General features: G+C 33.8%; 1 protein-coding gene across 8 annotated transcripts in view; it reads right to left on the reverse strand.

Annotated features, from left to right (window-relative positions):
- Positions 1–3,431: 3,431 nt before the first annotated feature.
- The window catches only part of LOC121386436 (multiple epidermal growth factor-like domains protein 10), a 63,832-nt gene continuing 52,252 nt past the window's right edge, over positions 3,432–15,011 (reverse strand). For all 8 annotated transcript variants that reach the window (XM_041517330.1, XM_041517334.1, XM_041517335.1 and 5 more), the window contains 2 exons: positions 13,416–13,453; positions 3,432–3,932 (listed from right to left, as the gene is read on the reverse strand). In XM_041517330.1, coding sequence (XP_041373264.1) covers positions 3,729–3,932; positions 13,416–13,453 — 242 coding nt within the window. In that variant the 3' untranslated portion in view covers positions 3,432–3,728. The remainder of the gene's footprint in view (positions 3,933–13,415; positions 13,454–15,011) is intronic.

The raw sequence follows: 15,011 nt of genomic DNA on the forward strand, positions 1-15,011 counted from the left end.
CTGATGTATATGTGCATATATATATATATATATATATATATATATATATATATATATATATATATATATATATATATACATATATATATATATATATATATACATATACATATACATATACATACAGATATATATATATATCCTGGAACCACTGTTTATATTGACCAATTATGATGCCCGATTAAAGACTTTTGACGTCACACGCATAGGTATATTACAAAATTGCTCATTTGACCTCTAGGTCATGGTACAATGTGGCTGAAATATAAATTTTGGTCTGCAGGATAAAGATAATAACTAGTTACTGACGTCGGATATCTGCTTTATCCTGTTAGGCTGAATGAGAAATTCCATTTCTTACATTCACAGGACAAAACAGATATCCGACGTCACTAACTAGTTATTCCCTATCTATCTATCTATCTATCTATCTATCTATATATATATATCCACACACACACACACACACACACACACACACACACACACACACAACGTTCAAATATGATATTCGACTTGAACTTCAATCTACCTGACCATTCATTAGATGCAAATTTTGTAATTATTTCTATTGAAGAACACCTGCTATTTGGTACAAAAGACGAAACAGACCTCTTGTGACTTGAACGAGAGGTCTTCTGGATTCGTACATTACCGACAAAAAAGCTATTGGGAATCTGGTAAAGCCGTAGAACGAGATAAAATATTGTTTTCGAATAATTTTCAATCGACGTAGCGTTATTATTAGTGAAATTATGAAGGAATAATTTTTACATCTGCAAACTGTTAAGAAGAAACAAACAAAGCCCAAAACACATTATAACACGTCCTGTTACTGCATACAGAAAACAATCCAAGTCTCAAGGCTATTTTAGTCTTCACACGACTACCCGCGAACTAAGCCTGCGTGTAAGTCTCTAACACAGTCCATTGTTCAGCGGTTAATATATATGTATGTAATCGTAAAACTCGACATACATACATCATTAATAGGATATTAAACGAGCTTCCATTGAACAATGACACGAAATGGTAGGAAGTTTAATATCCTATCTATTACCAATAATGGATATCAATTTTCTTAACTAAACTCGTTTGATTGTCATTGCTGTAAGGTTGTAGTACGCCAACCGATGACGTCACCAAAATATGTTTGGTATGTTACCAATACAGGTTTAACCATATGGCTAATCCATTTATATTCATACATGAATACATACATGAATACATACATGCATACACAGACACACACACATACACACACATAATAATAATAACAATAATAATAATAATAATAATAATAATAATAATAATAAATGTAATAATAATAATAATAATAATAATAATAATAAATTTAAAAGTTCAATATATCAATTACAATAATTACAATAATTACATACATACATAAAAAAAAACACATTTGTTTTATATAATTTAATAATAATAATAATTAATAATGCTAATATTATAATAACAATTTCAAAAGTTCAGTATATCAAATTCAGATATTCAGTCGTTTTGCACTTTTGGATGTCATTTTCGGGTGAGAATAAAAATCAGGCGTGGCTCGGTGGTTAGACTGTTGGTGTGACTGGTAGCTGGCGGGAGAGGTACTCCCCCACCCGCATCTTCTTTGGCTGTAATTTTCCTCACTACTTTAGCCGCACTGCCCGCATTCCGTTGCCAATACATATTCCAGGTCATTTCTGCCGGTTCTCTATCACTTGTTTAGACTTTGTTTAGGTTTGTTTTTTGGTGTTTTTGTTTTTTGATGTTTTTTGGTTTCTTGATGTTTTGTTTTTTTATGTGGTTTGCTTTTTTTATGGTGTTTGCTTCCGTGGTGTTTTCCGTGTTTTCCGTGTTTATTGTGTTTTTTGTGTTTGTCCTTTTTGTTGTTAAAGGAAGAAAAAAGAAAAGAAAAAAACAAAAATAAGTATAATAAAAGTAAAAACTAAACCTGCAATATTGCCTTTATATCATAAGACATTGATCGATCATTACAGCCACTTGTTATATATAGGTAATTAGAAAGAGGGAATTATTGGTTTAAATAAATAAATAAATATATATATATATCAATATCCGTATATATATATATATATATATATATACGTTATATCATATATATATATATCCGATGACGTCATTTTATATGGGCAAGTGTCTTATTGAGAGTTTTGTTTGTTTATCTAAAATAATTCAAAATAAATATGACACATTAGTGTAATTCTTAGCAATTTACTTATAAGAAGTGTCCCATATTTTTTTTACGTTTATATTTTGTATATTATTGTCCGCAAACTGTGTGAGTCGGCGATATATATTATATATAAATTATAATATAATATATATATATATATATATATAGGATACTACCCGAGTGTCTTGTGATATCATAATTGATCACCACGAGTTGATAAAAGTATGAAATCCGGGGCTTGCCGTGAATTTTTATACGTTTATCAACGAGTGCTGATAAATTATGATTTCACAAGACACAAGGGGTTATTATTTTTATCATCCATTATCATTATTTGCGGACAGCTGTAATCACCTGACCATTCATTAGATGCAAATTTTGTAATGATTTCAATTGAAGAACACCTGCTATTTGGTACAAAAGACAAAACAGACCTCTTGAGACTTGAACGAGAGGTCTTCTGGATTCGTACATTACCGAGAAAAAAAGCTATTGGGAATCTGGTAAAGCTGTAGAACGAGATAAAATATTGTTTTCGAATAATTTTCAATCGACGTAGCGTTATTATTAGTGAAATTATGAAGGAATAATTTTTACATCTGCAAACTGTTAAGAAGAAACAAACAAACCCCAAAACACATTATAGCAGGTCCTGTTATTGCATACAGAAAACAATCCAAGTCTCAAGGCTATTTTGGTCTCCACACGACTACCCGCGACCTAAGCCTGCGTGTAAGCCTCTAACACAGTCCATTGTTCAGCGGTTAATATATATGTATGTAATCGTAAAACTCGACATACATACATCATTAATAGGATATTAAACGAGCTTCCATTGAACAATGACACGAAATGGTAGGAAGTTTAATATCCTATCTATTACCAATAATGGATATCAATTTTCTTAACTATACTCGTTTGATTCTCATTGCTGTAAGGTTGTAGTACGCCAACCGATGACGTCACCAAAATATGTTTGGTATGTTACCAATACATGTTTAACCATATGGCTAATCCATTTATATTCATACATGAATACATACAAACATACATACATACACACACATACACATACACACATACATACACATAATAATAATAACAATAACAACAATAATAATAATAATAATAATAATAAATGTAATAATAATAATAATAATAATAATAATAAAAGTTTAATATATCAATTACAATACTTACAATAATTGCATACATACATTAAAAAAACCCATTTGTTTTATATAATTTAATAATAATAATAATAATAATAATAATAATTAATAATAATAATATTATAATAACAATTTCAAAAGTCCAGTATATCAAATTGAGATATTCAGTCATTTTGCACTTTTGGATGTCATTTTCGGGTAAGAATAAAAATCAGGTGTGGTTGGTGTGACTGGTAGTTGGCGGGCGAGGTACACCCCCACCCGCAACTCCTCTGGCTGTAATTTTCCTCACTGCTTTAACCGCACTGCCCACATACTGTTGACAATACATACTCCAGGTCATTTCTGCCGGTTCTCTATTGCTTTTTAGACTTGTGAGATTTTCCTGTGGGTTTGCTTTTTGATTTTTTTGTTTTTTGGTGTTTTTTGGGTTTTTTATTTTTGTTTTGTTTATGTGGTTTGCTTTTTTTATGTGGTTTGCTTTTTTTATGGTGTTTGCTTGCGTGGTGTTTTCCGTGTTTTCCGTGTTTCTTGTGTTTGTTCATCTTGTTTTTCTTGTTCTTGAAGAAAGAAAAAAGAAAATAAAAAAATAAAAAATTATAATAAAAGTAAAAACTAAACCTGCAATATTGCCTTTATATCATAAGCCATTGATCGATTATTACAGCCACTTGTTCTATATAGGTAATTAGAAAGTGTGTATTATTTATATATATACAGTAAACTCTCTATATGTCAAACTCCGTTTTCACAAACGTCACGTTATCTCAAAGCAAGTGGATCCGAACCGTTTCTCTATATAAACATGAAAGAGTTTGTATGTTTATCTCAAACTTTGACAAAAATATACACACATTATGTCAGATGACTTATGTGGTCCCATATGACATATTTACTATATATTTTGTATATTATTGTCGAAGTTGAAAATTTATTTTCTATAAATTAAAACAATTATTATTTAATATATATAGGATACTCCCCGAGTGTCTTGTGATATCATAATTTATCAGCACGAGTTGATATAAGTATGAAATCCGGGGCTTGCCGTGAATTTTTATATGTTTATCAACGAGTGCTGATAAATTATGATATCACAAGACACGAGGGGTTTATTATTTGTATCATCCATTATCATTCTTTGCGGAAACTGTAATCAATTTCAGTAATGCGGGTTGAATGTCACTTTATTTGGCAGCGATAGACTCGTAGATTAGTAGAACGACAGTTGCGTGACGTCACTAATGATAGGTTTAGGGCTGAAACATACACAGTGACCTGACAAAAGTAGCGATATCTCCTCAGGAGAATATCACAGGAGATACCGAAAATTATAATGCCAGCAATATATCCTACACAATCCTTTAACGTATGATAAATATATATACACACACGTCCCCGTTGGTGGACCCATTGGACTATTTCTCGTTCGAGCCACTGCGCCATGACTGGTATATCAAAGGCCGTGATATGTGCTATCCTGTCTGTGTGGATGGACATGGAAGATCGCTTGCTACTAATGGACGAATGTAGCGGGTTTTCTCTCTAAAATTATATGCCTCTTTTGTTTAGGGACACCGCTTAAGCACATTGATTTATTGATCATCCGCTACTGAATGTCAAACCTTTGGTAATTCTAACACGTAGTCATCAGAGGAAAGCTATATTTTTCCATTAGCAGCAAGGAATCTTTTATCCTGCAACCACTGTTTCTATCGACGGATTATGATGACTGATTAAAGCAAAGTCATAAACGTATACTAGCAGATTATGACTTATTAACGTCACGAATGATGTGACGTTACATACACAGAAGTTACACAAAAGAAAAATGAATAAAAATATTACAAAATATTGTTTCAAAATAATTGTTTTAAAACAACAGATATAAGAAATATTACTTTATATAAAATAATTTTTATATATTTAAACAAAATTCTGTATGACACAATATCTCGTCTGCTGTCAAAATGGATGAATTAAATGGCCGTAAGTTTGTCGTCCTGTCGGAAGAAAACGATTCTCTAAATATCACAACATTTTCAAACGATGTGACCGATTTGGAACTATCGTAGGTACTAAACAAACTTGAAAATCTTGAACGCAAAAGGATGGAAACTATAAAACGCCAGAAATTTCTACAGGTTAACAGTCAGCGACAAATGTCAAACAAGATTGTGACGAAGACATAAAATTTGTTGAAATGTATAAAAATTCGGTACATGATTTTATTGCTGGCAAAAAAAAAAAAAAAATACCTGACCTATAAATGTTGTTCGAAAATGTGTTACTAGGAAAGGCGGAAATCGTCCATTGAATGAAATTCCTCTCAATGAACTCGATCCCTGCTTGCAAATTGTATTCAGTCAGTACGTAAACATGATGGTTCCGAATTTGAACCTTCGTCGTTGCGAGCTATACTGAGTAGCATCGACCTACACTTTAAACATGTTCGCACCGACTATCATATAATGAATTCAACCGACGACAAGTTCTACCTGACGCTTGATGCCATTCGAGCAAAACAACAAAAGTTAAGAAAGAAAAAAAAGAGAAATAAACCAAACAAAGTTCAGTCACTTACCGATTCCAAAATTGACATGCTGTACAAAATAATCTCATAGGTCCCTACATCACAAAATAATTAATTACCACTTTATGGCTTAACAACTGCATGCATTTGGGGTTTCGTGCTGTCTTTGAACACTACAATCTTCAATGGAGTGATGTTGTATTAAACACTACTTCCAGCAGCATCAAGTATATCGAGCTCAACGAACGTCAGACAAAGACGAAAACTGGTGAAAACATAACCTACATACGGCTGATATGTCCCAAAATGTTTTCTGCTGCATGCGACGAGGATCCAAGAAACCCTGTTTATATTTACAAAGTGTATGCCTCCAGACGTCCATGGAACTTTGTAAACAGCGACAATCCATTTTACATTTCAATCCCACTGGCAGATTTCAAATCCGAAAAATGTTTTTAAAAGCCAAAATGGGTGAACGAAAACTGTCAAAAAGTATGTCGACCATGACACTGTAGGTTAACTTGTCAAACAAATGCTTTACAGATCACACAGCACGAAAACCATTGTCCAAAAACTGAGATAATCCAACGTTCCACCCACAGATATCATGCTAATAACGGGGCACAAGAGTATACAGTCCATAAATAATCACAGCTCTATCACAGAACAGCAACAGGAAGAATATTTAAAACTGATATCTGGCGCGAATCAGAGTACTCCCGCTAGCCAGACTGCATCTCAAATCAGGCCACTTGGCCGCTGATGGCATAACAAATCCAAATGTAATTAAGTCACTGTTTCAAGGGGCCAAAGTCAATGTGCACACATTAAACATTCATGTAGGAAACATAATTGCAACAGAAACAGTCTTAAAAGTCTATATATAACATAATGCTACATTAAATTCAAATTGACATTTTCAATTTATCACAACCCATTCATAAATAACATAATTACATTGTTCCCATGTTTCACACTTGTGTGTGTGTGTGTTTCGTGAGTATTTTCAGTAAAAAAAAAATATCTTACAGTTTTGGCTCTTTATACGTTAATACACAACTTCAGTTACAATTATGAATTTAATACAAAACAATGAATTTTGTTTATTTGTTCTGTTTATGATCTACTTTGTGTGGTGCGTTTTAAAATTTAATGATAACACTGGAAGTGAAGAGGTATTTTTTATATATGTGACATCATACATTACTGCGCACCAACGGAGACATCACAGGAAAGTTTGTTTATGAAGATTATTTGAATAATTTAGTTAAAACAGCTATAAAATACTGATCCATTCCATTATGTGTCGTGTTGCAGGACAAAGATGATAACTAGTTAATGACGTCAGATATCTGCTTTATCCTGTTCTGTTTTAATGTCATGTAGGATGTTTTAAGCCGATTTTAACAGACTATTTTCCAAATTGGCTTTAACATAAAAACATATACTATGCAGGTGTTTTTACTGCTAAACATATCTAAAGCTGTATCCTAATCGGCCGTGCGATTATTTTACAAATTACTGAGTTCAATTGCCGTATCCTAACTGCACGAGTGCGATGCAACATACAAATCTGTCGCGTCGCGCACATGCCGTTAGAATGTGGCAATACAAATCAATGATTTATAACATAATCGCTCGTGTCGCTCGCGGCCGGTTAGAATAGAGCTTAACGTGTTAATAAAATTATGCGTAATCATGAACAGAACAGAACAGAACTTTATTCACTCAGAGTTTGTTTACAAACATGTTGGTGTATTGCTTAAAAGAATAATGCAATCAAACATTCAAATAGCGAAATAAATAAATTTGCAACATATGTACAAAATAATATATAGGTAATATAATCAAACTTACACCAAAGTAACTTACGAAAGATAAATGTTTTTTAAACAGGTCGTTAATCAAATTAATAAATATACATAATTTCTTTATATTTCATATTTTTGCGGAGTTAAATAGCTGACTTAATTTAAAGGTGTTGAGCCTAATATAAAAATATGTCTTTACATATGTACTTCTTTCATTCGTAAATGAGGACACTGAAATAAATAATGCAACTCGTCACCTACTGCAATGTTGCAGAGGACATATTGTATCTTTTTTCTCTCAATATTCTGCCATCTGCCTGTTTCAGTCAGTAGAGAATGATTCCTTGTTCTGAAACAGCTAAAAATAACGCGAGGTTTTCCAGGCAAGTACAGAAGGTAGGTTTCAAATTAATGTTGTGTTTCTAATATCCAATAGGTACTGCATTTTGGATAAGAGTTTATGTTATCAATTCAGGCTTGTAGATATTGATATCTTAGTCGTTCAGAAACTGTAAGATTAAAACCTTTTTTCAAAATGTTTTGGTTTAACCAGTAATTACCCAAGCGTGAAAGTAATCACAGTCTACGATGACATAAGCAATGTTATCGATTACGATTACAATTACATGGCATTCTGATCAATTGTAGATGATTACGATTGTGATTTATAAAAACGAGTAGTCGACTACCATTATCCCATATTTGATGTGTGTGTGTGTGTGTGTGTGTGTGTGTGTGTGTGTGTGTGTGTGTGTGTGTGTGTGTGTGCATAATTCCAATTGACCAACACCTGATACTTGGTACAAAAGACGAAACAGACCTCTTGAGACTTGAACGAGGGGTCTTCTGGATTCGTAGATTACCAACAAAAAAGCTATTTTTATAATCCCGTAAAGCGGTACAAAGAGATATAATAACTTTTCGAATAATTTGCAATCGACGTAGCGTTGATATTGGTGATATTATGAAGGAAGACATTTTACATCTGCAAACTCTTATGAAAAAATAAGAGAAAAAGCACCAAAAAAAAGAGAAAGAAGCAAAACACATTACAGCACGTCAGCAATCTAATTAAAATTAGCTCCACTATTACATGTGGATCTAATAGCAGCCCGTTGGAGCTCATGTTCATCTGACCTTTCATTCGACCAATCAAAACCTTACTTGCAAAATCATGCCAGTGATTTGAAAAGAATTTAAAAACATTCGGGATTATGCCGAGGAGATACGAAATGATTAGGGTCACGTACGAAGTATGCCGGAAACTGATTTCAATATAAAATTCGTTTCAAGACGAAAACAAACAACAACAATGCGTGATGCTATAGCCATTATTAGTATACAGTCCAGAGTTTATTACTGCACTTTTCCCTGTTTTTTTCAATTTTGAAATACACCAACAAGTTCGCCTATTGCATAAATAGTTTCGACCGATATTTTTTTAATTTGTGTGGTCCCGAATAACGTTATAAAAGGCGAAGTGTAATTGGTCGATATTTAAATTGTTATTTATAGATGAAATGCCACCTGGACATGGGAGTCCAGGCAATGCTGTTAGATCTACTGGTGAGACCAGTAAAGCTAATTTTAATCAGATTGAGCACATCCGGTTATTGCATACAGAAAAAGGTTTCAAGGATATTTTAGTCTCCACACGAATACCCGCCACCTAAGCATGCATGTAAGCCTCTAACAGTCCATTTTTCAGCGGTTGGTTTGTTTCTAATCCCTTTTTCTAACAATCTTCTAAACACAAATACATCGTATTCGATAAATAAACAAAAGCTAGTACAAGCCAAGCAAATTAAAAGCACGAGTGACCAGAAAAAAAACCCAGTTATAGTTTGTATATCACAGCGGTCAATTTAAAATATATTTCGAATCCCGGGGGCAAAATCAGAAAATAACAATTGTTTAGTTTTAATAAAAATTCCTGAGCGTCCATTCATCCTTAAATACATACACACATTTAATTATCGACCGCGCCACTGCATTAATATCAATGTATGTAATAGTAAAACTCGACATAGAGACATCATTTATAGGATATTAAACGAGCTTCGATTGAATAATGATACGAGATTTTAGCAAGTTTAATATCTTATCTATTACCCATAATGGATATTAATTTTCATAACTGAACTCCTTTGGTTGACATTCCTATAAGGTTGTAGTGCGTCAATCTATGACGTCACCAAGATATCAATATATGTTTAACCATACAAGTAATACATAGAAATGTGTGTCAGAAATATGGGGTGTTACCAGAAGCAAGGTAATAGAAGCCATTCAGATTAAATTGTGTAAACCCTTTTAAAGGTGGGGAAGTCAGTAAAAAATGATATGGTATTAGGTGAGTGTGGAAGAGCTCCTGTCCAACTTATTTACATGACTCGTGCTATCAAATACTGATGTAAATTAATACAGATTCCTCTTTTCAGATTGCCCAGACAGTGTTATGTCATGCTTTAATCTCTTTATGATGCAGGTAATACTACTTGGGCAAAAGGCATTAAAAACATTCTTTTCAAACTTGGTTTTGGATTGTATGGATAAGCCAGGATGTGGGAGACATCAGTAGGTTTATTAATGCATTCAAGCAAAGACTATATGATATTCTACAACAAGAATGGGCATCCTCTATGAGCGGTTCGGATTATTGCTATTATTATAACCAGTATAAATCTCTATTAAAGGGGCATGCCCTAGTTTTAACACACTAAGGTATATTGTTTTACTATTATAATCATTTTTCATAACTGAAATTATACTTTACTTAGATTTTACGGTTTAGATTATCAGTTTCCATACATTCGAAGTGTTTTTGTTCATACTGGTGTTTTTAGTAACACAAAACGCATTTCTGAGAGTTATGGAGTCTTAGTTTTCATTGATAAGTTTTAGTCTATTTTTAGAGGGTATTTCACCATTTGAAAGTCACATGTTTCACTCAATTGTAACGTTATCCAAATGTGTTACAGGTTTGTAGATTAACTAAACTTAGTGTTAAGTTTTACGGGTTCAATCTTGGGTCAGTCCCTTTAAATGTTGAATGTTATTTACACATGGATATCCCCTTGAAATTCCTTTGCATTATCAAAATGTAGATGTAATAGTTTTGGTTTATGTGTAGATACAGGTAGATTTAATAATATTGTATATGAGAGAAGATTATGCACTTTTTGTCAAGATAATAACCAGCTTTTTGTATTGAAGATCAGCTCCATGTACTATTTGTATGCAAACAATATAGTTATTTGAGAAATATGTACATTTTACCCTTTGTGAAAGTAAATGCTGGTCTACCATTAATAATTATCTTCATTAATCTGATGTCATCTCAAAACGAATAAATTGTACTAAATTTATCAAAATTCTTATACTATGTATTTAGATTGAGAATGCATGGTGAACACTTTTTTACACTGAATATTTATAAATGCACTGCCTTACTATTACTATAACATTGTTAGGAGAGAATGAAAGTTAGTAGTTCACTGTACATTTCTGCCAGTTTATGGAGGCCTCAGTTATAGTTCAGAACGTATTGTAGCAAGTTCAGTTTTGGTGCCATAATAATAATAACAATCATAATAATAATAATAACATACATACATATGTAAAAAAAGAAGTTTATATGTCATTTAATAATAATAATAATAATTAATAGTAATACTAATATTATAATAATAATTTTAAAAGTTCAGTATCTCAAACCGAGGTATTCGGTCCTTTTGCACTTTTGCATGGCATTGTCAGGCGAGAATTTATGGAAATCAGGGCTGGATCGGTTGTTAGACTGTTGGTGTTACTGGGGGCTGGCGGGCGAGGTACAGCCCCCCCCCCCCCCCCCCCCCCCCACGCATCATTTCAGTCTGATTTTCCTCACTGCTAATGGGATGTTTTAAATTGCATATCACATACACTACAATTTTAAAAACAGTTTACATATGTTTTATTCTTTCTCACCCTAATAGTGCAAAGCTGTCTCTTATTTTATTTCTATTGTTTTTCTGTGTCTTTGGTATTGTCAGCTTGGGTTGTGTTCACCCTCAACTCAGTGTTCAGGCCAGGTATGTGTATATTTTATGAGTGTATATTTATAAGTGGTTCAGTAGTAAGCTCATCTATTGTTTCTTTTGTTACCTGGTGTTCTCTGGAGTCAGAGACTTTTAAACATTCAAGCAAGACAGAGATGTTTTTCTGCATTGCAAGTTTTCCATTTGATCAAGTTCTGCACGGCAGTTATTAACAGCACAGGTAAATGCAAACATATATTTTAAGATATAACCATGTGTTTTAAGTAGTGAAATAGATTAGTGTATGCATATTTTATGATAAGCCTTAAATTAGAACTTAGCATGTGTAAGCAGCTGATTAAACTTATTCTATAGCGAACGAGTTAAAGTAGTGTTTAATAATGTTTATAATTATATTTGATTATTTGTCTTTTAAGATGAATATGTGATTAGGTTTGATGATAATAGAATTAAGTAAATAACTAAATCAGTTATTAATCTATTTTATTATTATGTGCATATATGATAAGAATATATTCTATGTGTATATTTTATGAGTGTATATTTATAAGTGGTATTTTGTTGATAGGTTATCAGTGATGTAATTCAACCCACAGTCGGTAGGTTAAATATTTACTTATATGTGATGTCGTGATTCTGTGTGTTATAGAATATACAGACAGGTATTTATATAGTTTTATGACGTGCTTAGCACATGCTTATAGTAATGATGTGATAATTAACTGAACCTTTGAATTATAATTATATTTGATTTGAGTCTCTTTGAATTGAAATGTTAAATGTACATTAGTAATATAATATTATAGTAATTTGTACTTGGCAAATAGCGTTGTGTATGGTAAAATAATATATGTTGTAACTTGGAAAATGTAACTGATTTTATGTCCTTTTGTTATTCCAGGGTCGTTATTTGTGTGACAATGTTTTTTTATAAACAGCGGGATCTTCACATCCCTCCAGGTGATCCCTGAATAAATACCTTAAACCCCAGCTGAAGTCTTCTGTGATATATATAGAACCTTCGGTAACACTCACAGACCGTTGACTATACGTTTTCCAGGTGATTTCCGCCGGGTTTTTCTTTTATCGCGTATTATACCTGTGGGATTATCTATTAATATTTTTTAATTTTTTTTTTAATGTTTGTGTTTTTTATAATTAGAAAGTGTAAAATATTCCCATGTGTTATCTTCAGGTTTATACACTAAACACAAAACAATAACAACTGTATGATCAACAGAATGAAAAAGATTGACAGAAATAATATTCTACAGTGATTATTGGACCTTCCTGGAAATTGTCTAAATCGAGAATGACACCCTGCGCACGTGTACGGGGCAACTGCCCGATGCATGTGCAAACTATGGAATGTGTTTCGGTGTCATTTATATAATGAAAACATGACTATACAGAAACAACAGACACTTTTTGGACCCTTGTTTTGGCTTCGTACACAATAAATATAGCATATCGTACCGTAATTTCACTTGAAATCCATATGAAATGGCCACTTTTAAACAAAGACACGTTTTTCTATGTGCTGCCTCCCCCCCCCCCCCCCCCCCCCCCCCCCACCCCAACACACATCCGCACCATCGTTAGATACAGCCCTGGAAACATCGAGCTCTGTAGTATAGGTCTAGAGATCTGAATGCTTACCTCATTTTCCATTATCATGTATGGCGTCTCTGGATTTTCTGTGAAAAAAACAAAACAAATGGATGAAGAATAAATTATTCAATCATTGATTGAATCTATGTCAACGTTGTCGTAGCGGGAAGTAGTTCAATGGTAAAGCATTCGCTTGATGCGTAGTCGGTTTGGGATCGATCCCCTTAAACGCCTCGGTGGGCCAATTGAGTTACAGTGTATTGCTCATTCCAGCCAGTTCACCACGACTGGTATTTCAAAGACCGTGGTATGTGCTGTCTTAGAAAGAGTTTGTGAAATTTATAACTATTGTTACATTCCCTTTCCAACGTACACTATGGTTGTGGCATAACTTCATACCCAGAACGCAGAACTAACATACCATTAACAATACAGCACAGAGCACACACTAGTGATAATTCACAAAAACAAACAAGTGATAAATATGGATATTTTTAATAAAAAAGAAATTATCCCATGTGGGATTACAATTTAATTAACTGGCATTTATGTGTATGTCAATATTCACCAATGACTGTCCAAAAAATAATGAATCCTCGAATCCGGATACGATGACGTCAATCTTCATGGCACTGGCACAGTTCATGTTGTCCTTTCATCCCTGTTGCTCTTGATCACCTGGCTTGCATCCGACCTGTCACCGTATGCTGAACCAGGTCAGGTCATAGGTCTTTAAGTGCACATTCAGAGCAAGCTGTTGTAGCACACGCCTGTCCTGGGCACAAGAGCCGGCCTCGGTCGGCTCCTCCGTCCAGGACAGGAAAGGTGGGGGAGGAGGAGAGGAGGGACCGCCTGCACTGGCAGGTGCAAGGGAGCATCAGCAGCCCGACCGTGGTCAGTAGCAGGCTGCTGAACCACATTCGTGTCCCGTTTATATACCATCTCAGTGCATGACATTTAACCTCGAATCTCTCCATAATCAATCACGAGATTTGATTTATAAACCAATCAAATCATTTCCAATATATCATCGACGCTAAACTGATGCTTTTCGCATATCGGTGAAAATCACAAACACAGAAATCCAGAAGAGTTATTTCCCTTGTCAGAATATACCACGTTGGAATTCGATAAAAAGGTTTTTAAATAGTTTCAAAAAGTTGACACACGACTGGACAGTATTATAGCACAAATAGACAAATTGAACAGTGACAAAACTGAGTTACAGGAGACTATCTTTTATTTGCAAATTTGTTCCATGAAAAACAATTTACTCTTCGCTGGACTAAAAGAAAACCCAAATGAAAATTGTGAGCGTATCATATACGTGTTTATTGACAGCGAACTGAACATGGACACCAGTGATATGTATTTTGACAGAGTGCACCGTGTAGGTAAGCGCACGCCTGAGAACGCTGACCGTCCACGCCCAATAGTGGTTAGGTTTGAACGGTACTGTGACAGAGAACTGAACATGGACACCAGTGATATGTATTTTGAGACAGTGCACCGTGTAGGTAAGCACACGCCTGATAACGCTGACCGTCCACGCCCAGTAGTGGTTAGGTTTGAACGGTACTGTGACAGCGAACTGAACATGGACACCAGTGATATGAATTTTGACAGAGTGCACCGTGTAGGTAA

Source organism: Gigantopelta aegis, chromosome 12 (genome assembly GCF_016097555.1).
Source record: "Gigantopelta aegis isolate Gae_Host chromosome 12, Gae_host_genome, whole genome shotgun sequence".
Taxonomy (NCBI): domain Eukaryota; kingdom Metazoa; phylum Mollusca; class Gastropoda; order Neomphalida; family Peltospiridae; genus Gigantopelta; species Gigantopelta aegis.